Source organism: Ammospiza nelsoni, chromosome 3 (genome assembly GCF_027579445.1).
Source record: "Ammospiza nelsoni isolate bAmmNel1 chromosome 3, bAmmNel1.pri, whole genome shotgun sequence".
Taxonomy (NCBI): domain Eukaryota; kingdom Metazoa; phylum Chordata; class Aves; order Passeriformes; family Passerellidae; genus Ammospiza; species Ammospiza nelsoni.
This window is the reverse complement of record NC_080635.1, coordinates 12935824-12962471: the sequence shown is the minus strand read 5'-3', so window position 1 is coordinate 12962471 and position 26648 is coordinate 12935824. Positions and strand designations below refer to the sequence as shown.

Here is a 26648-nt window from a genome sequence, read left to right as displayed (position 1 = left end):
TCCCCCTGGGCGGAGCATCTCCCAATGGGATGATGTAATTTTATCAGCCATACAGGGACACTCACTGGCCCACTAACAGAAGGTATGTCCTGGAGGGGGGATTGGTTGTGGAATAGATAAAGAAAACTGCCCAATTAACAGAAGATAACAGGAATAGAATACTCATCCCCATTTCCAACCTAAGACACTTGTTTTTTCTAACCTGTTTGAGGTTACCTGAGACTGACCATAGCACAAGGCCTTTTCCCATCAGCTTGAAGATTCTCCCTGGTTTCTGCATTTAACTTGTTCCCAGGAGTGAAGCAGACCTTGGATTGATACCTCTGTTTCCTGCTTTGTCCCATGTCTCCCACACTGGAAAAGCTGAGCTTCAAATGCAGATGGGTACTCGCAAGCTGGAACTGATCCAGAAAAGCAGTTTCCATTCCTTCTTTAACAGCTGGCTGAACGTGGGCAGCCTGTCTCTGTGCAGACACAGATCCACACTGTTTTGCTCCATTCTAATACCTTCTTTCCCCTTGCCTTGTCCTGCTTCTGCAAGCATCCCATGTGGTGTCTGCCTGGCAAGGATGACAGGGTAATTCATTATCTGGCTGCTGGGGCAGCTCCTGAGGGGCCAGTGGCACCTGTGAGTGCTGAGAAATCAGCCTCTGGTGCGTTTTTGATTGCTGGCTCACAAACTGCGAGGCAAGGAGACTATGACTGATGAGAGCTGAGATGTGTGCAGGGCACTGTGCTCTGTGAAGTATGGGATCCAGCCCTGGAAGTGGATTTACCCTCTGCATACACTCGAGGTGTGACAGTTTCTGTACATAAGGCCCTGTGGCTGAATGCTGGTGGATGTATCTTTGCACTGCTCTTAATGAACCCTGAGCAGCTTTGTTCCTCCTGTTGCTCATTCAGGGAAGACAGGCAGAAGGCAGGCGTAGCAGGCTGGATGTCTACCTTTTCAGGGCCATTAGAGGCAAGGAAAGACAAGGGACAGTGCAAAGTAAAGAGGCCTTGATGAGCTTTGCTTCCAAAAGGAATTAATTGAACACAAGCCCTATCTGACTGGGTGGGTGGAAGAGATGCACTTCTCTACTCTGCACCATATGAATTACTGCCTTTCTCCTTATTTTCTTTCCACTTTTGTTTTTTCCAGCTAATTTCTTTTACCTTGTCTTTCCCACCTACTTTTGCTTTCAGCCTAATTACAAAAAAGAGATTTACATGTTCAGTCTCTACCTTCAGCTCCCCGTTGCTCTTTGCACTCCCTTGCCAGTAACATCAAATTCATTTGCTAGTCTTGGATAGACTTAATAGAAGTGTGAAAGACATTAACTTGGCACTAATTCCAAGGCTTATGGAAAAAGAAAGCACCAGGCTGGAGAGACCACCAGTTGCCACTGGCCAGCTATAATCTGTGTGGCTTGGAACAAGACACGCGCATCATGCTGCTGTGCACTTGCACACTGAAAAGCAGGAAAGGGAACAGAGGGAATGGTGAAGGAGAAGGTGAATGAATGGAAGGGGGGACTGAAGGCATTGCAAGGGATATGAAATAGAAAGCTACAGCAACTGCAGGAAGTATCAGAACACAGGCTCCAACTTCATGAGAGATGGAGATGCTGCCAGCACTGTTGCATGTTGTTCATCTGTGTTCTTCGTGTAAAAAATGAAGTTTCAGCTCAGCCAATATGTAATGATTTTTCTGGACTCTAAGCAAGAATGATCATCACTGGTACAAGACCAGTGATTCTTGTGGAATGTGTCCATTTATGCCAGTTGGGTCCTCTCCATAAGGTTCAGATTCAAAATTCCCCATGAGTCCATGGCTGACAGCCCTGAGGGCTTTCTCTGTTCCATTTCTAACAGAGTTTCACATCTATTACAGGACTACCTCTTCCCCCTCATCTGCAGAGAGGCAGGCTGGGAGATCCAGAGGCTCCTGGAATTGGAGCCTTAGCTCAGTGTGAGCATTGCAGAATTGTCCATTCTGGGAGGTTCAGTGCTGATCTTTCTCACACAGAGCGCAGCAATCAAAGCCCAGCTCTGGGAGAGAAATCATACATGGATAAATGATTCCCCTCCTTTGTGCTGTGCAGCCTGTTGCACGGAGCAGTGATTACACTGAACAATACACACAATTTCATTCACCTTTGGCAAGATTCAGCCTCACCTGGGAGGTGTCACACGGGTGGTTCCAGCATGCCCACTGCCCCGAGCAGTGGAGCCCTGCATCTGGCACCATCCATTCGTCTGGGGAGCAAAGGCTGTAAAGCAAATCCTTTGGTTTGTCTCAAGGCTGCCCCCTTGCAAAATGAATCCCAAACCTCCATTTTTCAAACAAATTACATGGCTAAATTGTCCTTGGCTGGGCAGTCACATCTGTTTTAGGATTGTATTTAGCCAAATAAAGGGTGGAAGCAATTTATCCAAGGAAAGAAAGGAAAGCAAAAAGAAAAAAAAAAGGGAAAAGGAGAAAAAAGCTATACAGATCAAATCAGCTTGTGGCTTCAGCCTACAGACTGCTTTGCAGTATATCCAGAGTCTGAAATCGATTGTAGAGTAAAGAATTGGGCTTTTTAGTCAGTTTTTCAGTTTTCACTTCAGGTTTCTGACCCTTGCTCGAAAGAGCAGGGAATGGGTAGATTGAGATATTAATTTCCCCTTGGTTATGCCCTGCAAGGGAAAAAGAAGATGTGCATTCTTTCTTATTGTAGCCATCTTGTGTAGCTGGTGAGTCACTTTAACTCACAGAGTAAAAGAGATTATTCCCCCTTCCCCACAAAATGGCAGGGAAAGAGCTGATTTATGTTTGCAGAAAATAGTTACTCTGTAAAGAGAAAAGTTTAAGGGGAGATGCAGTCCAGTGTTTTAAAAAAATCAGTGAAGCATATATATGCAATGAATTATACTGTGTAAACAATAAAATATAGGCAGGGGGAACAAGATCACCTTTTGGTTTATGGCCCTGCATTGAACACAACAGGTTTTGTTCGCACAGAGATGCACCATTTTTCAATTATTTCATTAGTCAAGTATTGAGGCCAGTTTTTTATTTTTCCTAATATCTTCAGAGGACATTAAGTTGGTTTTTTTTTTTGTTTGGTTTTTTGGTTTTATTGTTTGGGGGGTTTTTTTGGGGTTTGTTTTTTGGGGTTTGTTTTTGGCTTTTTGGGGTTTTTTTTTTCTGTTTTGTTTTGGTGGGGTTTTTTTTGGTTTTGTTGTTGTTTGGTTTTGGTTGTGGGTTATTTTTTGGTTGATTTTTGGTTTTCAGTTTTACCAGCCAATGACCACTATTTAACTAGTGGCTGCTGCAGAGCCTGGACCTATTTCCAGTCCCAGTTTGCAGTGGTTTAGTTCAGGTGGGATGGCCAGCACAGCATGGCATGCGTCTGGAGATGGGCTGGAGAGCCAGCAGTCCCTGTCACTGGAGAAGCTGTGCTCATTTGTGCGCTGGTGTGAGAACCCCAGGGACAGGTGTGCCTTTTGGGGACTAGGCTGACTACTTGGTGTCCTAAGAGAGAGCCAAGGAGTGTGATAAGTTTGTTTGGTGCAATAACTAAGGCTGATAAACACTTAGCCATGAAATGGTTGTTGTGCCATGAGCAGTCACTGCCACCCGGTTGTTTCTCATCACTCAGCTGGCAGCAGCACTTTGCCCTCTCCCACAGGACTGGCCACAGGGATCACTGCATCTCACCACAGGGATCACTGCATCTCACCACAGCGATCACTGCATCTCACCACAGGAATCACTGATTCCCACCTCAGGCATCACTGATTCCCACCTCAGGGCAGGAGCTGTGGTTTGGCTGCAGGGGCTGAGTGTGAATCCTGCCCTTTCCACCAGAGCATCTGGCTCCTCCTGGCAAGGGCTGTGGGCTTCATCACAGGGGCAGGAACAAGGAGTTGGCAGCCTTAGCCTTCCATAGCCATTGGCTACACAAAACTGTGCCAGTGCTCTGAGGGGCAAGATAAAACCTACACAGATGTGGAGGAGGGAAAGAGCAAATGTGACTCATGCCATTATACAAAATGTCATTCCTGTGGTTCAAGGTGACTTTAGAGAGGAGCTGGCAGTAATACAGAGAAACTCAGTGAAGAACAGTTCAGGCTCCAGATCTCAAAAATCGTGCTGAAAATTCAGATGTGACCTGAGAACTGGGGGAAATTCTTACAGGGGCATCCCAATGAAGCTGGAAAGTCAGAGCCAGCTGATTCTGACTGTTCTGATTCTGTCTCTGGGATCTGTGTAACGTTGTGTCTGCACATCCTTTCATAGTTCATGGCTATGAACTCTCTCCTGTGCATTTTCCTAATCCCTTTTTCACTTGCTGGAGAGCTCCCAGCGCTGCAGCAGTGACAAATCACACCATATTTCTGCTTTTAACCCATATGTGTCCCTTGTCTTTTGGCAGAATCAGCCCTCCTCCCTCTCCATGCTGGACTTGCTGCACGTGGCCCGTGACATTGCCTGTGGGTGTCAGTACCTGGAGGAGAACCACTTCATTCACAGGTGGGTGAGCCCAGCCTGGGCGGGACTTGCACAAAGGCCAGCAGGGGCTCACAATGCCCTGCTCCATCTGTTTGTGTCCTGCTGCACTCTAGTGGCTGGATACCTTTAAACCAGGGAGACAGAATCAGAATCGTAGAAGCAATGAAGAGAGGAGCTGCTATAAATCAGGCTGGCAGAGGTTTGTAGTTTTGCCAAAGGTCCTGAGCCTTGTCCCAGGGTCTGCACTTGTGTAGCCTATTTGCCTGCTCTGCAAATGGACACAGTGTGACAAAAGTCTTTAAGTCTCTCCCTGTCGTGAATTTTATTTAGTGCCTGTCTGCTCGTTTTGGAAGCTTTTTCTCCCCTTGTCAAACACCTGCACAAGCACAGCCAGAAGGGCAACATCAGGTGACCATTGCTCCTGCAAAACAGGGTGCTTGGCAAGCACCTAGAATCTGCCTGTAGAGTAGAGATGAGAGAGGTGGCAGTTTGCAGCTCCGAGAGTCACCACAAGGTGTGCCGTTGTGTTATTCAGACCTCACCACAAGGTGTGCCATTGTGTTATCCAGACCTCACCACAAGGTGTGCCATTGTGTTATTCAGATCTCACCACAAGGTGTGCCGTTGTGTTATTCAGACCTCACCACAAGGTGTGCCATTGTGTTATCCAGACCTCACCACAAGGTGTGCCATTGTGTTATTCAGATCTCACCACAAGGTGTGCCGTTGTGTTACTCAGACCTCAAGGTTTACTCCAGTCCAGCAGAGGTGGAGCTTGGAGCTTTACCTGAACGCACAGATTCAGGCCCACAGCTTCAGTATTCAGAGCAACACCTGCACACTATTCTGGCAGTGTTCTGACACCTGTCTCTGGCAGTACAACAGCGTTTTGACAACACTTGAATGAGCACAGGAGGACCAGATCAGTGGATCATTGCCCAGACGGCTGGATGTTGGGACTAGTACATTCTGAAATCAGCTCCTCTTCCTGCACTCCTTAGAGACATCAAAATAACTCCTAGGGTGAAGGGAGGCTCACAGGAGGCCCACCCTCTCAACTGGAAGATGTTATGTGAAGTTTAAAGAGAAAATGTTAAAGAACAAAACTGGTCCTGCTGTGGGGATAGATTGGAACTGGGGACATTGCAGTTATCCACAAACACTGACTTTTCTGGCTGTTTAGGTTCTCTGCAGCTCAGGAAAGTAGGTACTATATTTTGTTTTCTTTTTGACTTGAAAAACTGTCAAATGATTAAGTGGCTCTTCTCTTTCTGTTTCTTTTCTTCCCTTTCCTTTTAGGGACATTGCTGCCAGGAACTGCCTCCTTACCTGTCGGGGGCCTGGGAGAGTGGCTAAGATTGGAGACTTTGGAATGGCCCGGGACATTTACAGGTAACAGAGCCAAGCCCAGGGCACCTGCAAGTGGGAGGTCACTGAAATGGGGGAGGAGCAGTTTTGTGCAGCCTCTTGTGCTGCTCTGTGTAACCTGGTGAGGTGAGAGTGGAGAGATGCCAGCCTGGTGAATCCCAGCTGATGCCTTCCTGGTCTTTGCCTTAAACTGTCCTGGACAGTTTTTTCCTGGTCACTGAAGTCTAATGGTCATGGAAGGTTTTCCCTCCCGCTTAGATTCTGTCCTCAGTTTCCTGTTTTTACATTCTCCACACTGAATGGCATTGATGTGCCCCTTTGTTTTGTGATCCCAAATCATTCTGAGTTTAATCTCTCTCCTTGATGCTACCCCTGCACCTTTGGTTTGGTGTCATCAGTAAATTTCCTCAATTTACTGCAGCTAAAGGAGGAAGGTGCACAAGGTCAGGGAAATGTAATCACCCAAACTGGAATTCAGCCAGGACACAGGGTTAACTACCTCTGCTCTTGCAAGAAGTGCCAGAAAATCTTTAATGACCATGAGCAGTCAGGGCTGCAGTTTGATGTTTCATCTTCCACAGAGCACCTCTAGAAGTGCAGCTCCATATCCTGCTGTGCTGAGGAATTGATTTGCCCTGACTCAGAAGAAGGAATGCCTCGTGCTCAGTCACCTGCACAGTTTATTCCAGTGCCTTGCCTTCTTTTTTTTCCTCCTTGGGGATTCTCCTGTGCAATTACTAAGCCAGGTTTGGCTGTGCTCAGCTTGAGCTCTGACAGTATCACAGCCTGAGGTGCTGCAAACAGAGTGCTGCCTTCAGAAACCCAAGTGTATCAGAGCTGCTTGTGTTTTTCCCTCCACAAAGAGCCCCCATGCAGCCCCACTGTCAGATGGGGCTCTGCTGGGACAAAGCAGCATCTGTCACCCTCACACAATCAGCAAACTGACTGCCAAGATGAACACTTTGGTGCTGAGCTTTCAAAGGTGCCTTTGAAGCCTGCATGTGTTTCTTTGTCCAGGAGCACCCTTTGGATGCCCAGGCTGTGCTGTTGTGATCAGTGACAGCAGCTTGCATGAGCAGCTCCTGCAACTGCCAGCATGGCATTTGGGGCTTGCAGGTTTTATTTTAAATGACAGCAACTTCAAAGGACTGTTGTGACTCCTGTCTCAGGAACATTTTTGTATCACTGTCCCAGCTCTAGTGACCTGGCATACTCCTCAACAAGCTCCTTGCTCCTATTGAGGGGTTTGGATTTTACACACAGTGTTTTAGACTGGGTATATATGGGATAGGTTTGGTTTATTCTTGCTGGATATGCCCAGGATGATCATGTGTGAGATGAGGTGAGGAGATCTTGCTGTGGTTGAAAGGGGCAGGAGGAATTTCTGCCAGCAGCAGTTACTGTGTTAGTAATTCCCTAGGAGCATGAGGATAACTGGTTCACCAGATCAGGCCTGAAGTGATGTAGATTAAACAGCACTTCCATGGTTTGCTCTTTTCCACTACTTCTATGAGAAGAAACAGGTCGTTCCAGCACTTAGATTGTTCCACCTAAATTAGTCTCTCCTCAGGCTCATCATTTGAATATTTGTAATTACAAAAATCCCATATTGATGTCATTTTCTGAATCCTTGGCTGACTCTTTTGTTCTGTTTGTTCTTTGCAGAGCCAGCTACTATCGTAAGGGTGGGTGTGCAATGTTGCCTGTCAAATGGATGCCCCCTGAGGCTTTCATGGAAGGGATCTTCACATCAAAAACAGACACATGGTGCGCTTCCTTTCCTCCGCTGGCCGTGTTGGAACCCCTTTTGTAAACCATGAATATTTTGTAAAAAACACATGTTCTTGTTCATTTTTCACATACTAAAAAGGCAAGCTGGGTCTTTCAGAGGCAGCAGTGTTTGAGGAGACAAGGGAGCAGAGAGGTCAGGCCTGTGCAGAGGTGGGGGCTGCAGGGCAGGGAGAGCAGAGCACATGCAGGTGCTGCTCCAGCAGGAAAGCATCAGTCCCACACTGAGGAAAGCAGCAGGGGAGGCTGCAGGCACGATCCATCCTGCCAGTCAGGGAGAATGGTGTCCTGAATTGTGGGTTTTGCCTTTCTCCTGGCCTACAGCAGCCAGAGGTGGGGAGGAAAATTGGGAGAGCAGGAGGCAAGAGCTCAGGGGGTGTGTGGAGGGGGAAGGGGCTGGTGGCCAGGACACAGCTCCTGAGCAGGCCCCAGCAGAGGGTGAGATCCACACTCATTGTACAGCTGAGCTCTGCCTGTCTCAGCACCAAGCAGAGGAGTTCCCCATAGCTGCACATCTCTCTACAGCTTTAATGTGAATTAAATCAGGTGAATGCTTTGGAGGGGCACTGTCTCAGCCACTGTCCCCAGGGCTTTGCAGGCCCCAGCACCCAGGCCAGGGCTGTGTGTGCTGGGGAGGGCTTTCATTGTTCTCTGAGTGACAGGTGGGACCTGTGGACCTCAGAGCACCAGTGGGGATTCACTAGCAGGATATTTCATGCAGGGTAGCTATTCCAGAGGAAATTTTGCCAAAACCACTGTCTGCAGCAGTGGTCAGTGTCTCAGAAAAAGATGACCTGGCTTTCACTTTTGTTACCTCCAGTTGAGCAGTGCTGAGTACAAGGGTAAAGCAACCATGTTTACCTACCTACATCATAGGCTTCACTCACCTAGCAGTCAACTACTGATATTTGTTAAAAGTTTTAAAGTTACAGCTGTGCAGCTTATTTATGTCTGAATTCTACAGCAGGATTTCCACCAGCTGCCTGATCAAGGGTTGCAAAGAGCAATGCTGATGGTACTGAACCTAAGGGCACTGCCCACTGGTGATGGTCATTCCAGTATCCCTCACTTTGTTTTCCTTTGTTTCTCTTTGTCTCTTGTTTCTTTGTTTGTACTCAGGTCCTTTGGTGTGTTGCTGTGGGAGATATTCTCTTTGGGATACATGCCCTACCCCAGCAAAAGCAACCAGGAGGTTCTGGAGTTTGTCACCAATGGAGGAAGGATGGATCCACCTAAAAACTGCCCTGGCCCTGTGTATGAGACTATAACTTTGATATATTCATGCAACTAAGTTTCTGTTTTAGATGCTTTTTCTCTACTCAAAAGTTAATGACCTTTAAGATTGACCTAATCATGACTAATCTGCCTTATTAATCTTTAGTGCCAGTGATTTGTCTAATATTTAATTTTTCTTTTGTTTTGGAGAATAAATCAGGGCCCATTGGAGAAGTCCTGCCCACTTCTTGTTTGGTCAGAGATGACACAATATTTCTCTGTCTTAGGTTAGCTGTGACACTTCAGTGCATCAGACTGTTCACAGGCAGGGAAATCTGGGCTCCTTTATCTGTAGCCCTGCCTACCTTTAGTGTGTTTTCCAAGGGATTTCAGGTGAATGAGTAATTCTTTGAAAGACTCTGCATTTCACCCCACTGGTGGTCACACTCCAGCGGTCACCAGTGCATCAGTTGTCCAACTCCAGGGTGTCGCAGACATCTTGTCATGAAAATCCTTTCCTTAGGATTTTTTCCTTCTGAGAAGCTAAGAGGCCTCAGGAACAAAATGTAAACATTGGTTATCTGCTGCTGTGGAATGCAACAGGTGGATCTGTGATTGGCCCATGTTGGATGTTTGTAATTAATGGCCAATCACAGCCCCAGCTGGCTCGGACAGAGTCCAAGACAGCTGCCTTTGTTATGATTCTTTGGCATTCTATTCTTAGCTTAGCTAGCCTTCTAAGATGAAACCTTTTCTTCTATTCTTTTAGTATAGTTTTAATGTAATATATATAATAAAATAATAAATCAAGCCTTCTGAAATATGGAGTCAGATCTCCGTCTCTTCCCTCAACATAAGACCCCTGTGAACACTGTGACACCAGGGAAGGCAGAGAACTCTCATTTATTAGAAGCAAGAATGGTGCTGAATGTCTGTAATTCTGTCTGTGATTCCCAAGCTGCCATGAACAGTTGGCACATCCCACAGGATCTGCCATTCACAACCATCTCCTGTTCTGCCCTTCCAGCTACCGCATCATGACCCAGTGTTGGCAGCACCAGCCTGAGGACCGGCCAAACTTTGCCATAATCTTGGAGAGGATTGAGTACTGCACTCAGGTATCCGTGTTCATTCACCTCAGATGCCAGGGGTGGAGAGGGTTCCTCTTGAGGAGCTCTCTAGACAAGCCAGGACTCGAGATGAGGAGGCAGCACTGCACTATGCAGTCAGCAGTCCAAGGAGACTGATGTCAGCCTGGGACCCCCAGGCTGGGATATTCACCTCACCAGGTGCTTGATCCTTCTTGTCTCTTGCTGCTGAAAGGCACAGGCTGACACAGGCTGACACAGTTTACAAAGAGCACACCTGTAGCCCTGCTTCTTCTTATAGAGGCACAGATTCCAGCAAGCAAAAGAGCAAAGACAGGGCAGCACCTGCGCTGCTTTAACATGCCTCATCCCAGCCACTCCATCCCAGTGTTTACCCTTAAGGCACAGTCAGCACTGAACAGCAATGGTCCCAGCTCAGAGCATCCTTTGCAGGTGGTTTCAGCAGCTGTTGGCAATTTTTTTTAATCTGACAGGGCTGGAGTAGGCAGGTGGAGAGATGGCCAGGCTAAAGGAGTGGGGATTCTTAGGCTAGGCAATGGGGAAAATCAGTAAATCTGATTTACTTATTTTTTACCACCAGTTTAGCTTCTGAGGAATAGAGCAGTTTGGAAAATGTTCTCCTGCCTGCATCAGCACAGGCTCCTTGTATGATCTCACTGTTTTTCACTTCAGTCAGTCTGCTTTCCCTTGCTATTTGGGAAGCTTGATCTGTTTTTTATGTGTGTTTGGATCCTGGGATTGGGAGGCATATTTTTCTGCTATCTGTAGCTTGCCATGGCATATAGCAATAAGTAAAGGTTGCCAAGATCACTGCATTTTCTCTCAGTTTAATTTTCAAAACTGCTTAAATAGCTCAGAACCACAGCCCCTGTGGATTCAGGCTTCAAGGGGTCTGCCAGTATTGTCTTCACTCTGCATTCCCATTCCTCCCTTCTCATTTGGAGGCAATACTTACATGGTTCCAACTTTCTCAATATTATCTGAGAGTGTTACGAACTCTGAGATGATAGAGATTCCAAAAAGCATTCCCACAGGAAATTTTGCTGGACATAAAAAATGCTTTTCATTGGTTTTGTGCCTCTGCTGTTCTGTGGTGAGTTTAAGGGTTACTTTCTTTTAAAGAGTTGGATTTTAAGGATATCTTGTTGCATCTCACACCTAACTGCATTTTGTCTATCCCCTCCTCATGGAATGTGGGCTCTGGGTGGTGGGATGTGTTGAGATCGTAGCATGACAGCTGCATGATGTGTGATGGCTGCAGGCTTTGAGGAATTCCTGTTGTTCCCTTGGGCAGGATCCCGATGTCATCAACACCACCCTGCCGGTGGAATACGGCCCGTCGGCTGAGGAGGAGGAGAAGGTGGCGATGCGCCCCGACGATCCAGAAGGAATTCCTCCTCTCTTGGTCCCAACACACCAAGACAGAAAGGATGATAAGCAAACCCTGCCATCTCCACCACCCCTGCCATCAGCCGTCACTGCTGGAAAATCTCTAGGGAAAATGGGAGCCTTGGAACAGCCAGCACCGGGGAAGGTGCAGTCAGCCACGGGGGGAGGACACATCAACATGGCCTATGCCCAATCCAACCCCCCTTCCGAGCTTCACAAAAGCCGGGGCTCTAGAAACAAGCCCACCAACCTGTGGAATCCAACCTACGGCTCCTGGTTTGCGGAGAAGCAGGCCAGCAAAAACAGTTCTCTGCTGGAGAAGGAGAGGCCTGAGAGGGAGAATTTGGGACAGGAAGGAAACTGTACTGTGGGGCCCAACATTGTGACTGGCAGGCTGCCAGGCTCCTCCCTGCTCTTAGAGCCATCTTCCCTAACCGCAAGCGTTAAAGAAGTGCCTCTCTTTAGGCTCCGCCACTTCCCCTGTGGGAACGTCAACTACGGATACCAGCAGCAGGGCTTGCCCTTGGAAAGCTCCACAGCACCTTGTGCTAGCAGTTATGAGGACCCTGTCCTCAGAAACAAGAGCCACATAACCCAGCAGGGGCCCTGAGAGCCCTCGACCCTCTCTTGACTTTTCCCCCCCGTGGCCCCTGAGCCTTGCAGAGATGTCCCGTTACCCAACACACCGCGAGCAAGGCATGGGACAGCGTCACCTCCTGTTTTGTGCAAAGTTGCTCCAAAAGTGCCACCCTTGAGGCTGTAATTCCTACTAACCCGAGAGGCTTCAAACCACCGGGGCCCCAGCAGATTCAAAGAAACGAGGGGGAGGGAGGATGCAGGGAACTGTTTGTTGTTAACTGCAAGGCCCAGCTGCTGTTGCATCAACTCATCCGCATGGTTGTTGTCATGCCCTTCCTGTGAGCTTTTCCCAGTTGTGCGTCCTCCGCTTCCGTGTCAAGCCGTGGCTCACTGCCATGAGTGTTTCATGTCTGGGCTTTCCCGTGCCAAACTTGTCGTTGCTGTGGAAGACCTGGAGGTCTCCTGCTGCTGGCAGGGCTTGTAGTGGGTTTGGGAAGAGCGTCATCTATCCAAACCTAAATAAAGAAATATGACGGCGCTGAATGATGATGCGATGGCACGTTCTCCAGTCTTGGTCCAGCTGCAATCCAGTCTTCAAAAGTCCTTGAATGCACAGTGTTGTGGGGGTGCTGACAGGGCAGTGGAAAAACCCTGGTCACACTGCATCACTTGAAGGGGAGGGCAGAGGAAGCAGAGGATGGGTGTAGATGCTACGAGCCATTCAGGGGGCAGGCATTGTTTGGCTGGGGTTTTCTTTGGTTTGTTTTTGTTCACCGGTGCTTAACCACCAGAACCAAGTAAAGCCCTTTAAAATTCCTTCTGTCCTACAAAAGTAGGGATGCCCTTCATCAGCAATGTGAGAGTGTCAAGTGGAATGAAGGTGAAGCTTTAAAGGACCATGGTCATGAGAGAGACTTTCACTATGCCCTGAAAAGGGACAGCCACCTGCATACCTCAAAGGTTTGAAGTAGCCTTTGACATCCACTGTATGAACAACACCATGAAGGCAGAAGACTACATCGTGCCACTGTCTGGAAGCCAGATACTGTCTGTACTGAAGGGTTTAGAGCCCTTTTTCCTTTGGCAAAATATGTGAATGATAGTGGTTTAAGGACAAACACTCCATTGACTCACTTTGTACACCCCGTGCATGAAAAATACTCCAGTTAAGTGTATTGTCAAAACATAGATGTAGGAAATAATTCATGTGTAAAGATGTGCATTAGTAACTTCAGTTTAGGATTGGGAGGAGCTGTTTTAGCATGATTGCTATCCAAAAAAGGGGTGCTTATTTCCATAGAGATGGGAGTTCTGGAGCATCAGCAAAGGAGTGGGAAGATGTTCTTCAGTCTGAGACTCTTCATTTCAGTGAAGTGACCCTGAGTCTGGCCCTGGATCCAAACATTGAGGTAAGCTTCCTGTCTTCATCAGGGAACAAAGCAGAATCCCTATACCTCCTAAACTTTGGAATGGGCAGATTGAAATTGGCTTGGGCCACCCCCTTGTACAAAACACACTGCAGGGGGAGCACTAGTGTGCTCTCCTAATCTGCCTTTCTGATGCCTCTGATACACAGAATTGAATCCTCTTTTTAGACCAAAGCCAAAAGCAGATGTGGTGACTGGTTAACAGGCTGTGCTCCTGTTGGGAAGCTTGGGTCAGGGGCTGCTCTGAATTTCATGTTCATCTGCTAGAGATCCATCCCACTGCTGCTGCATGGGTTAGGGGGGATAACAAGGGTCACACTTACAGGCTTTGTTAGGCTGAGCTAAGAGGATATTTGTCATCTCCCAGGTTATTGGGCTCTCAGCTCTTGCTGTGAAATAGCCACTGGGGAGGGATTCTGTCTAGCTCAGGATTGTGTTAGTGTCACACCAGTCTCTCTCTCTCTAGCTCAGTAAACTCAGTGGGGCAGTTTCTTGAGTCTCAGGAAAGCTGATTAATTCAGGAGGCAAGCACCATCTGAACAATTTATTACACTAGAACATTATTCACATATAATAGCAATTTTCATTTAAGTATTCCAGCTTTCTCATTTTCAGAAGAGCTGAACTCCTCATTGTTTTCTTTAGCCTTTCTTTGGAAAGGAGCACACTCTGGGTTTTTGCCGCCTTACAAAGTTACTGAGGGCAGAAGCTGACCTGTTTACTGATGAGTGTTTTCAAAAGAATGCACAAGAACAAAAAGTTGCTAAGTTAATGATCTTTGACTAGCTGAAATTATTAATTCTTGGGTCTGGGGCAGCAGCTTCGATGCTGCACAAATGCAGATAAGCTGCCAGGTTATGATGTAAAAGGTGGAATTTCTAAAGAAACTTAAGAAGCACAAGCAGCAAGAAATTATTTTAAGCCTGTAGGTGTGAAAGGCAGGCTCTCCCAGCCATGGTGAGGGTGTGATTACTGCTTTGAGCTTGTGCTGTGCACTTATTTTATCATAGAATTTCTTACAGAATGGGAGTTGTAAAAAAATGAAGGTGCTAAACACAATCCTGCTTCTTACCTATGGAATATGTCAAGAGATAATTCTGATCAGGGAAAATGGTGAATTGCTACTGAAATTCTCCAGTCTGCTGAATACAGTGCATTGAGACAAATACTGTTCAGCGCTGGCAACTGCTTTTAAGTGAGCTTCCCTCTAGTGTCTCCAGTGCAAAATGCTTTGTTGTGGGGTCTTTAATGGTTTGGAGTTTCTTGGTTTGTTGGGGTTGGAGTTTTGGGGTTTGTTTGTATTACTGTTGTTTGGTTGTTTGTTTTTTGGTTTTTTTTTAATCCCTCTCTCTTAACTCTTGGAATTCAGAAATACAGTTTGGGCTCATTTTTAATGTTAAAACCATACAATTTCTGAGCTCTCCCACAGCAAGCATTTAGTTTGGTATCTCTGTGTGCTGTCCAAGCACAGTACCCCAGGTTGCAAAAACTGTTCTATAAATATTGGTGGTAATAAAATCTCCTCACTTAGAAACAGGACCTGGAGCATTTGCCTATCCTTTTTCTTAGAAAACAAATACTACCATTAATTGCTTGGACCAAAGGGTGCTCTGTTAATGTGTTCAGGCTGCAGTTGCCATGAGCATGAACCAGAAATTTTAATTTCTGTGTCTAGGATGATTCACCTATTCAGTACTCAGAGCTGCAGGGACCAGAAGGGATTTAAGTCACCATGGGCTCACCAGACCAAAGCACTCTGTAAATCCCAAATTCCTCTATCAAACCCCTCTATGCTAGGAGAAAAACAAATTCAAGTTATTTTAACCCTCTTACCCATTTTTGTCAATAATTTGTTTTTCAAATTATAGTTTATTGACACACTGTATATTTTTAAGGAACTTGTTTTAAGACCATTAATCTTTTGTGTTGGTAGTAATAATGTTCTGATTTATGTCTTCCTCATTCTGCAGTGGAAAAGCGGGAAGCAGTATGATCTACAGGATGTAAAGCACAACTGGGAACAACCCTGTGCTTGGGGAAAAACCCTGAAAGTGGCTTATTTCCATGTGGATGTTACCTGGTTTCCTAGAGAAGATAAGTAGGTGGTTCCATGAGCTGCTGGAGGTAAACTGGGTTCGGCTGCCTGTCTCTCTGCCTTTCCAGCTGCCCCATCACCTTCCCTTTGTGCCACTGAACCTTGTTTCCCCACCACGTGCCTGGGGATGAAGCAGGGCAGGAGCGAGGGTGGTTCTGCTCCCCCGAGGTGCAGGGAGGGCGTGGGGTGGGAGAGGGGATGGCCACAGCCAGAGGAGGTGCAGGACCACGGTGGGAAGCCCCAGGGCTGCGTTAATGTGGCTCAGTCGGTCTCGGACAGCGGTGTCAGACCAGGGCTGCCCCTGCTGCCCTGCACAGGGAGCAGCCACAGCACAGGAGGGCTGGAACAGGGAATGGCAGTGCCACTCTGCATGTCTGCTCCTGGTAATCCTGGCTGCTGGGGGATGAGAACCTGGAGGTGGGAATAGCATAGAACAGCCTTCCACAGCAGCAAAGACATCGCTGTTCGTCTGTCCCAGAGTTAAACCCATCCCAGGGAAATGTCCCAGGTGTCCCCTCCTGGCTCTTTTCAGTACCAAGCTTCATTTTAGGAGTGTCTGTCTCATGTACAGCTGTTTATGCAACATTGTTTATAAAGGAAGGGCCTGTGCACTTCAGGGATACTATGAAGAAAAATACTAATATATGGTCATTGAGTATTTTGTATTGAATAGTGTATTTGTATTGTAAACAAGTGTAGTGAACCACAAGGCATGAAGACAAATAAAGTGACAGTAGCTGGATTTCTCCGTGTTGGGCTGTGCAATGATTGGGTCAATGTCCAGATGTCTCTGGACATCCATTTTTACTTGGCGAAGTTGCAGAATTATTAAGGTGATGAATACTCTAAGGAGTAGGTTTGGTGGTACCCTGAGCCACCTTTTGGGCTTGCAGCTGCTGTTCCAGACCTCTTTGCATTGCAGATGTGTCTTGGTTTGGAAAGATAGGTGCCTGCTAAGGACGGCAGGAGCCTCCCTGAAATGGAAAATGTAACCCCCCTCTCTCTGAATTCCTATAAAATTTAAATTAGGAGCTCTCAGGCAACAAATATGGGAGCAGGAATAACAGTTCTTTAATAGGGAAGAAAATAAAAGGATAAAATAAACAATGCAGTACACTAGAACAACACTGACAGAGTCAGAACCCACCCTGACACGCTGTGGGTCAGGGTGTTGGTGGCAGTCATACTGGAAATGTGGCTGCAGTCCCCCTGGAGTGTCAGGTGTGGTTCTGCTGGAGCAGAGATCCTGTAGAAAGGGTGTATTCTTCCTCTGAAAATCCACTGGAAGGAGAGGCAGCTGCTGTTCCTCTGGGGAATCCAGTGGAGATGCTGTGTGGTATTTCCAGAATCTCCAGATTATATCTGGGTAGCAATGCTTGGCTCCTCCCTCTGGGCTCACATCTCCCAATGGGATGCTGTAGTTCTTATCAGTCACGCAGTGACATCCAATGGCCTCTTATCAGCAGATGTTCCCTCCCAAGGGAGGAGTGATTGTGGAAGAGATAAGGAAGACTGCCCACTTGACAAAAGACAACTGCCATACAGACAGCAAATAGAATACATCTTGCCTTGCCATCTGGAACAAGGTGCTACACACCAAGTTTCTTACAGGGGAAGGTGCCCCTCCCTCTGTCCCAAGGAAGGCTGGCTTTTACCCACAGCAAACTGGCCAGTACAAAAACGGAACAAAGGATATGGCTGAAGACAGCATTTGGGTGTTTTCCTAAAGGTATGTATCTAAGACAGCCTTTGAGTCTGTACTGAGGGTAGATCTACATGGAAGATGTATTTTAATTCATAGTCAGTGTTGAAAATGGCACTATTGAATCTTGTGACAATTCTAGGAAGAGATAGCTTGTGCCCTGAAACACTCACTTTTATCCCATTCCATATCACTCCTATGGCCCAGGCAGCTGCATTCTCATGAAATGCTCCTTGAAATTAAGACTGACTTACTATAGATCAACTTTCTCCTTCATGTGCTCATTGTACAGGATATTGCTCTGGTTTGGTTAACAAGACTTCTCCAGTAGGCACCTCTCCCCTCCCTCCTTTTCTTCCTTGTCTTAACTCAAAAGGGAGCCCTCCTGTGCTCTTCCAGGAACAGGGCTGGTCAGTAGACAGCCACCACAGCCTGGTTTGGATCTGGCACTGGCTGGAAATCTCTGCTGTAATTCCCCTTTTTCCCAGAGTTGCCAGTCTGCAGCCAGGCAGGCAAAAAGATGCAGGTGGGTGCTCTGCTACGTGGCTTTCCTGGACAGTTTGTTTCCCCCTGGTCCTGGACAAGGCTTCTGCAAACTCTGAACTCTGGAACAGCCATGACAGAAAGGCTGGATTTGCCACCTCCCACAGGTGATAAAGAGTTAATTTGTCAGAGGAACTGTGCTGTGTCCTGCAGCTCTGCAGAGCCAGCCCTGGATCCATGTGCAGCACTCTGAAGGCACAGGCTCCCTGCCCAGAAAACCATTGCTGTCACCATCTGCAGAGCAGTCACTGAATCCAGCTCAGCTGAGCTCCTTAGAAATTAATTCTCCATCCTCAGACACCTCAAGAAAATTCTCATCCCCCTGTCACGTGCACCTGTGGTCTCTCCTTTCCAGCCAGTGTTCAAGAAAACTTGAAAGATTTAATTGCTAAGAGTATCGAAGGACATTTTCTTCACATGCTGTGGGACAAGGACTGGCCTCAGAGTCTGCACAGAGAGCACAGAATTGCTGGGGACCATCTGCTTATTCATTTATAAACTACACATAATGTTTTATTTATGTAGTTTCTCAGGACTTTGAGGATCATTTGGCTTTTTCCTAACCAGTCAGGGGCTGTGACAGTACAGTCCTCTGCACAGCACCTAATTTCAAACTTCACTGCCACTTATTTTCAGAATTTTCTTTATGACACAGTGTCTTCCTGTAAGAGTTGGAGTAAAGGATTATGGCAACTTACCTTGGATTTAGGGAAGCACAAATCCCCTCCCCTCATCACCTTGAAGGGAGCCATCAGTAATCCTTTCTGGAATGGACTGATTTATTTCTGTTTCAGACAGCATAATTTTACAGTGCTTCTTGCTTCCTGGCAGAAGATTCTGAGAGCAGCTCCATGCTGATAACAGTGAGACTGCTCCTCTGAGCGACAGTGCTGGAGCCACTTAGAGCCAGAGCTTCCAGCAGAGATGTGCTGCTGGCTGGGGCTGGAATGGAAGGCAGAGCACAGCACACCAGTGCCAGATGGTGTCTGTGCCCTCTCCTGCACCCATCAGGCAGCTTCACTGAGGCCCAGACCCTCCTTCCAGTTAACTGTGTGGAGCTGCAGAGCTGTGCAAGGTGCAGCCTGGCACCCCTGCAGCAAAAACAAGCTCCCACTGAATCATCTGTGCAAGACAGAACACAGAAATGCTGTGACTCCAACAAGCTGCCCTAGCTCCCTGCCTTCCTCCCATATCTCCTCCTGGAGAACTCCAGCTACCCCTTCCACCCATTCCAGCTGGTCAGGCAGGGAAAACAGCATTCCTGGTGATGAGTGTCTCCCCACAGAAACTCCACTGCTCTCCCAGGAGCACCAGGCAGTGACAGAAAGTGCTGGGCAAAGGCTTTGCTTGGAGCTGGCAGTTCTGTGCAGAACAGCCAGGAGAGAGAAAACCTTCTGGATTACAGCTCACTGAACTCCCTGCACTTCATTTGTACAGGAGAACAGAAGTAAGAAATGTACATTCTGTAAAGACCCCATGAAAATTCTCTTTGCTCTTCTATTTAACAGGATTTCATTTTATTAATATCAGCAGGAAACAGATATTAGACAAAGTAAAGTTCAGTACGTCACTGAATATCTGCATCTCTAAATATAAAGCATTACTTTTTTTTTACATTCAAAATTTACAGCTTCTATATTCAATTAAAATTCCCATGAGTTAGAATACAATATGCATTATTTTAAATACAGATCAGGAAAAATAACTACAGCAACATTTAAAAGAAGGTTACAGCAGCAGGATTCTGTCTAAAAATAGGATATTATGATTTAAAGTATCACTTCTTCAAGTAGGCAAGAGCAAGCAAATAATTTAAGAGTAAAATGACTGTCCAGGAACACAAACCCATCCAGTTAAGATAATGTTTACATATGCTGAGCAATTAAAATACATTCTGTGTTTAAAATATGGACAAAAAATTAGCTGTTCTAAAAGGCTGATACACAAATGATGTCACACAAAGGCCGATTACAGTGCTGTACCTAAAATTATCCTTAAGTCATCATAAGATCTCACAAAAAAATTATACTGGAAACTGTTCCAAAGCAAACAAAAAGAATCAGTGTCACAAACTAATCAAACAATGGCAATAGCTTGCTTGAAAACCCTGTATCTGTTCCATACCATTGGCAGGAATTACCTTGCTGTATTTATACAGACTTGATATTTATGATAAGGGAATTATGTATTCCACTCTGGGTTTATTTGCATTTTACAACTGTGATACTCATTGCCTGCAGCACCCCAAACAAAAAAATAGTCTCTAAAAATGAGGGTAAGCTCTCCAGGAGAGTGCAAAGTGCATTATTTTAAAGAGTGCATCTTGTAAGTAGCTCGTTCTACAAATGCAGAACAAAAAGTGCTTGTTACTGTACAGACTGCCATGCAGCATATTTGTGCTTTTAAAAGGCTTCTTATTAATTGCTGCTCTTCACTAGGAGAGGGGAAAATCCTTATATTTATCAGCCCTTTTGTATTATGGAGAGGAGGTGGGGGAAAGAGGAAGAGAGATCTGAACAGTAAAATGCAAAAATACTCCACAACTGTTTGGAAAAGAGTGGGGGGGGGGGGTTAGCTTTTACTTTTCCTCCTTTCTTATTGCTAGCAGCTGGTATTGGAATTGACAAAGTGCCCAGGAACCAGGCTAATGTCACCCATCAACCACCTCCACTGTCAAAAGCAGGCAATGCACAAACATTTCCAGTTCATTACTACATGGAGAAAAACCCTCTGAATACTGCATGAACCACACAGGAGCTTTAGAGAACACTGCAGACACTCTGTTCTCCAACTGGAATGGTTTTCAAATGATGCAGCACCTTAAACCCAAGATGCTTTAATAACCTTCCAGGCAAGGGTCATTAAAGTAAGAGAAACTCAACAGTGGTTCTACTTCTTAACATGACTGAACACTTTTTTATCTCTCTGTTTTATATATATATATATATATATATATATTTATATAAAATATATATATTATATACACACACATACATATACACGTCAAACGCAAAATGCAGATTTAAAGATCCCGAAACAAGTTTGCATTCTAGGCAGGGGGGGCTTTGCAATCCTCCTTCCCCAGGCTGTGGGGCTCAGCAGATGTCATCCACGAGCCTGGCGCCGTTGATGCCGCGGTAGGTGACCCTGCTGGGCCGCACCAGCACGCCGTGGTTCAGCCTGCAGCTGAAGTAGCGCCGCTGCCCCACCGAGCCGTCGTTCTTGCCCTTGGCGCTGCGCAGCTCCAGCCCCAGCCACACCCCCGGGGCAAAGTCCGTGGGGCCGATGTACCTGATGGTGCCCATCTCGTTGGAGCTGCTCAGCAGCACCTGGGAGCCCTCGTGCAGCTTCACGGGCCCCTCGCAGGCAGCGGCGCCGCTGCCGCTGCTGCTCCAGCTGCGCCGCAGCACGGAGCTCTTGGACCTGGCCAGAAAGGAAAGGCAACAAACAAGTCCTTTTTTTGTTATAAAACATCCAAGGGGACTCTAATTCAAAAACACACCCTCAAATCCCTTTCTAGAGAAACTGGGTTGGATCTCACGTAACTAACAAACCATGAAATAACAGTAACAGGCTGCTGCACTCGTATTGGAAAAGCAATTTCCTTCACCCAGTGCTAGGATCTACAGTATTTACAGCAGGTGATGGTATTGGTAAATTAAGCCATACAAAACATTTTATTTGGGGCTTAAAACAGTTTAACTGAAACAACTTTTAACATACAACTGTCAGTCGGGATCACCAGAACAAAGTGAAGTCCTTTACCAAGAGCCTCTGAAGTTCACCCAGCTGTGTGAAAATACAAGAATTTGGAGAATATGATTGGAAAACAACTTTAATGCCAACCTGTATTCTAGGACTGTACTCCTGGATGCCCATGGAAAAACAGTGTACTACTGGTTCATTTTGAAAAAAAAAAAAGAACATGTAAAGGTCTAGATATCCTATATGCATGAAGGGGTTTTTTTGAGCAAAGCTAACAGCCACTTGAAACTCTTAACACTCACCTAACAAAGGCATTTCTTCTGTTTATCTCCTTTTGTGAAGAGGCAGAAGTGCTGCTTAGACTGCGTCTAAAACCTGAGTGGAAAGATTAACAAGCTGTGTAGGACTTCTTAAGGGAAAAAAAAAACACCTTTATGAATACATATTCTTTGTGGGTTTTTTTTATACTGCTTCCACTACATTTATACTGCTTCCACTGCACATTCTCCCCTCTAATTTGGAAATTAAATGATGAAATTTCTCACGAATATAGATGCCTATAGTATGTCTGGCTTTTCAGAAGGAACAGAAATTAAATTAAACAAACCCAAACAAGGGCAATTTGAAGGTCTTTTCACGAGAAGGTAAAGTAGAGGAAAAGAAAACCAACTACTTCAAGTACCTCACACAAGTTTTAGTTATTTCATAGGCACATCCTCCCCACTGATCCCTTCATCAATCTCAATTTATGTTAAGGAGCAGGTTCCATTTTCCTTTCCCTCTGATTAGAATGCAGTATTAGCAGTAAGGGAAGACTGCCAGCCAGCAATGGTAACTGACAATTCTTTCTGCCAGTGGAGTGTTAAGATCAATACAGTACCGCACAGTTCCTTCTGCAGGCTACATTTTTGGGGAGGGAGCAGCCACACTACTGGCTGGCATCTGGGGTCCCTGAAAATCTCTTGTGCTTTTGGAGAAATTGGCTTTGTGCAGATGGTTCAGGCTGCAGAGCAGGGCCTGCCTCACCCAAATCCCAGTGTCTCCCACTCCTACCTGGAAAAGTGTGAGCTGCTTTACTCCACGAAGTCTCTGTGAGAGAATCCAGAGAACCAGTCAGTCTGAAAAGCAGTAACACAATAAAGAGGTCATTTCAACTCAACTCTGAACAAACCCACTGGCTTCTTGTCAAATATTGATGAGGTTTTCATTCTTTCCTTCCCCATCTGCCCCCAAGAGACACCAACATTCCTGCTGCACTCAGGCTGCTGTGCAAGAAGTGCCTGGAGAAAGTCAGAGTATTTGAGTTACTTGCCTCTCACTCACTGAGACAGCAGGCATGATTCTGAGGCAAGTTCCTAAGAGTTTGCCTGAGCTGGCTTATTCAGAGAAATAAAAGCAAGAACATGTCTGGCAGAGTAACTACATACAAATACAGGAGGAAAGAGTACAGAACTCCTTGGATGCTCTTCCTGGATCCTAAGGAAGACACTACAAGCAAGTGGTGCAGGCTTTGGATCCTCTGTGCAGTTAGCTGGGATAAAAAGAGCCATTTTTAGTCATGGCCAAGGGCAACTTCCTTTTATAATTGAATTTAGCAGAACACATCAGGATTGGGTCATGAAACTAAGGTTTAATTCATGAAACTAAGGTTTAATGAACAGAGAGTATCAGAGGCCCTGGAATAAAAATACTTCAGGTAGTTCTCCAGTTTTACACTCTGCTTTCAAAAAGCTGACCTAAAACCACCAGATTTTTAATGGAGGTTATAAACTTATATTTGCAGAAGAAAACATTTGTATCTTCTGTATGTGTTCAAAAATTTGTTCCAGGTTGGAAAATGCATTAAGAAATCATTTGGCAGCCCCAACATGACAAGAGCAGCAGTGCTCACCTCTGTACACGAGATGGGGGTGCAAATATGCCATATCTGGGGAGGCAGCTGAAGTACTGCACTCCTCCCACGGAGCCATCGTTCTTCCCATGGGGCTTGTCCAGTTCAATCCCACACCAGAACCCTACATTGCAAAACAGTAAAATCAGGGCATTTGGAACAAAACAAGACAGGCTTTGCTTCTTCTAGACCACTGCCACAGTTGGCATTCACACACATCAAGGATAACAGTTTCTAGTCAGAAAATATCAAGATGCTAATAGTAAATAGGAATATTTAAAAATAGCTATCTATGCAATTATGCAAAAATTGTAACCAAATAGATCTAATTTTCTCAGCATTTTAATATGCTTTCAATAAAATTATTGACATTTTAATTAATACAAAAAAGTTAAAGCATTTGAGGAATATATACATATACATACTAAAGTAAAATAGAATGTTACTGGCCATAACTGGCTACTGGACAACAAGGAGACAGCAAAGAGCAGCACTGCTGTTTCACATTTCCCTCTTCATTCCTCTGACCACATGGTTTATGCCTCATCTGAGATCATCAACAGTAAAATTAAAGTTTTTATATTAATTCATTCTTTCCCTCTTTCTAATAAGTTATAATTAATACAAATTGCAAGGTTGGTCGTGTGATATCAAGAGAAGGGTGCAAAAATTGGAACTGGCCATCAATTAATCTCATACAGAACACTGAATAGGCAGCAAGATGTTAATGAGCTTGATCATTCATAACCTGTGATAAATGTGAGCTAATTACACAAAGGTGCTAAATTTCATACTCCATTAGTAGTTCTTATGCTATCCATCCCCAGAAGATTCAGAATTTAATTCAAGTCACTTGGTGCTAAGGCACTGGATAAAACCGTAATTCTAATTATCAGCTCAAGAAACTCAAGAATGACAGCTTATGAATTAGAAGGGCTCAGTTTATCAGTTCTCCCCTTCCCACTTTTAGAATTAAATAAAGATCTGCATTGCAGCAGGAGGAACAAACCTTGGATAAGTTCCAGAGCTTTGATACACATTAGAACTGAAATACTTAAACATGCATCTGCTACATTTTCTATAAATTACTGGGTTAGCAAATGGTGATGATTTGTCATCTTTCCATCCTCACTTCTTACAATAGCGTGTTTTCCTCCAAAAAATTATGTTCCTGATTTAAAGCAGAGAGGGAGGAGACTTCATATTGTCAAACAGCTTTTTGATTTCACAGTTGTCAGTGCATGTGGGAAACAGCCCTGTTCTCCCTGATCACTTCCTCAGCAGCAACACAAAGAGTGCTGACATTGAAGTGTCCCTCAGGGAACTGCAGTACCTGAGCAAGGCTGCCCACAGTGAAACTGGGAACGGGGCAGGGATGAAACAACACAGAGCCTGTACCACGGCCTTGCATCCTGACGGGGTTTTTTAAATGCTGATGCCACCCAGTGTCACCACAGAGCATTGCCACCAATGACACAGCCCTCACCCAGAGCAGGGGCTCACACCAACACTTACCAGTGCTTCTGCATTACAGTTGCACTTACATTACAGATAGGGCCATAGAGAAGATAAATTTGGTTACAATATTAGATTCAAAATTAATTTCCACAATGCAGAACAACTGGCTGCCTTTGACAGCACTTAGCTTCACTGCAAAGTGTATTTTAGCAAGGGGAAGGGAGAAGCTGAAAGGGAAAAGGATGAGAAAACAGTGGTAGGGGTTGAGGCTTCTTGAGGCATTTGTAATTTTATTGATCTTACAACCTAAAGGTTTGTTAGTTAAAAGTTTAATGTTCACAATTACCCTCTTAAAGATGCCAATAAGAAATGAGACTGATACATGGCATAAGAGTGCCACTACTGCAAGAGTCAAGCTGTGTCAAAAAGCCTTAATACAAAAACTAAGGAGTAAATGAATGTGAGCTCAATAAACTATATACCCCTTTGGAGACTAAAATGAGGATTTTCAGAAAGCTTTGATAAAAAGTTGGACTCTATGATCCTTGTGGGTCCCTTCCAACCCAGAATATTCTGTGATTCTGTAATACCTACAACTTTAAAATCAAAGTATCTCTCCCACGTAAATCATAATAGTGGACAAGTAAAAGTCACATTTTAAACCATTATTTTTTCCTGACATTTCCTGCATTAAAGTAAAAATATTCAATGAAACTTCAGAGGGAGAGGGGGAGAGAGAGAAAAAAAGAAAGAACTTGGAAACAAACCAATTTAAATTTAGAATTCTTTTGGAAGGAGTGAGGGAAAAGATGGGTTTCCATTCACGTGTTCATATGTAAGCTATTCCATACTGATTTGGAAACATACACAGAGCACTGCACATACCTGGTGCGAATTTTGTTGTCCCACAAAATCTAACAGTGCCTGTTCTCTGTCCCACCACCAGTACTCTGTCTCCAACCTGGATTTCTCCATCAAGAGCATTCTTCCTTGTGGTTGGGGAACTATACAGCCCTGAACAAGACAAGAAGATCTGAAATTAGTGAGATCAAATATTTAAGAAAGCTTACAACAGCAACCCAACTGATTAGTGAACAGAGTGTTTATCTCTAACACAATGTACTTTCCACACATGGCAACACAAATTTTGCTTAGACAAAAACTTGCTTTGTGCAGCACAAAAACTGAACTACAGCCTTTTCTCTGCTCTGAAAAGGGACAGTGGCAAACTGTAAAAACACTTTGCATCTTGAAGACATTACAAAAATCTTTCTAAAAGTTGCCAAACTTAGGTTTATTGTTAAACTACTTCACAAGTCTCTTTCTCGAGCTATCTCAGATCCTGAAACAACACAAGCAATTCTACATAAGTACTTAACAGAGCAGTGCACTCCCCCTGTGAAAATATATGTCAGTGCAACAGACCATACCAGCACTAGTCTTAGATGAGGCAGAAGACACTCTGGTCAGGGCCTTTTTACTGCTGCTCGTTGAGTTCCTCTTCTTGGAGTAATTCCTTTTGCCTTCCAAGGAGGCAGTAGAAGAGGAAGAGCTGCTGTACCCAGGAAAACCTAAAGACATAAATGAGTTGTCCTTCAGGGATTATAATTTGGAAAAGGACAGATTAGGCAGAAGGGAAAGCTTTTGTAACATGGAAGTTATCTGCTCTCCATGGACCAGAGAATACAAAGTCAAGAGCCAAAGTTAGAACTTGTTATGCAGTGCTCGCACAAACAAGTGTCAGGAATGACATGGGTGCACATGACCCTGCCTTGGGAATGTGGGGATAGCTGATGCTAGAAGAGGTCTCCAAAAGCCCATCTTTATTATTCTATGAAAGTTCATCTAAACAGTCCCAAGCATATTTATTAAAATACATGAGCTTTAGAAATAAGA

The 26648-nt window shown here is 45.2% G+C and overlaps 2 protein-coding genes across 9 annotated transcripts in view; one reads left to right on the top strand and one right to left on the bottom strand.

Moving 5' to 3' along the window:
• Positions 1-11962, top strand: part of ALK (ALK receptor tyrosine kinase) — a 303252-nt gene extending 291290 nt beyond the window's left edge. Inside the window, exons 25-30 of the mRNA XM_059468016.1 lie at positions 4407-4504; positions 5783-5875; positions 7517-7618; positions 8759-8893; positions 9882-9972; positions 11258-11962. Of these exons, the coding sequence (XP_059323999.1) occupies positions 4407-4504; positions 5783-5875; positions 7517-7618; positions 8759-8893; positions 9882-9972; positions 11258-11962 (1224 nt within the window). The remainder of the gene's footprint in view (positions 1-4406; positions 4505-5782; positions 5876-7516; positions 7619-8758; positions 8894-9881; positions 9973-11257) is intronic.
• A 7219-nt stretch (positions 11963-19181) lies between these two features.
• Positions 19182-26648, bottom strand: part of CLIP4 (CAP-Gly domain containing linker protein family member 4) — a 32367-nt gene continuing 24900 nt past the window's right edge. For 6 of the 8 annotated variants that reach the window (XM_059468607.1, XM_059468602.1, XM_059468603.1 and 3 more), the window contains 6 exons: positions 26183-26323; positions 25638-25766; positions 23295-23418; positions 22457-22521; positions 21706-21778; positions 19182-21121 (listed from right to left, as the gene is read on the bottom strand). In XM_059468607.1, coding sequence (XP_059324590.1) covers positions 20794-21121; positions 21706-21778; positions 22457-22521; positions 23295-23418; positions 25638-25766; positions 26183-26323 — 860 coding nt within the window. In that variant the 3' untranslated portion in view covers positions 19182-20793. Of the gene's footprint in view, positions 21122-21705; positions 21813-22456; positions 22522-23294; positions 23419-25637; positions 25767-26182; positions 26324-26648 lie in introns of those variants that run through there. The other 2 variants (XM_059468608.1, XM_059468609.1) reach the window with 2 other exon arrangements.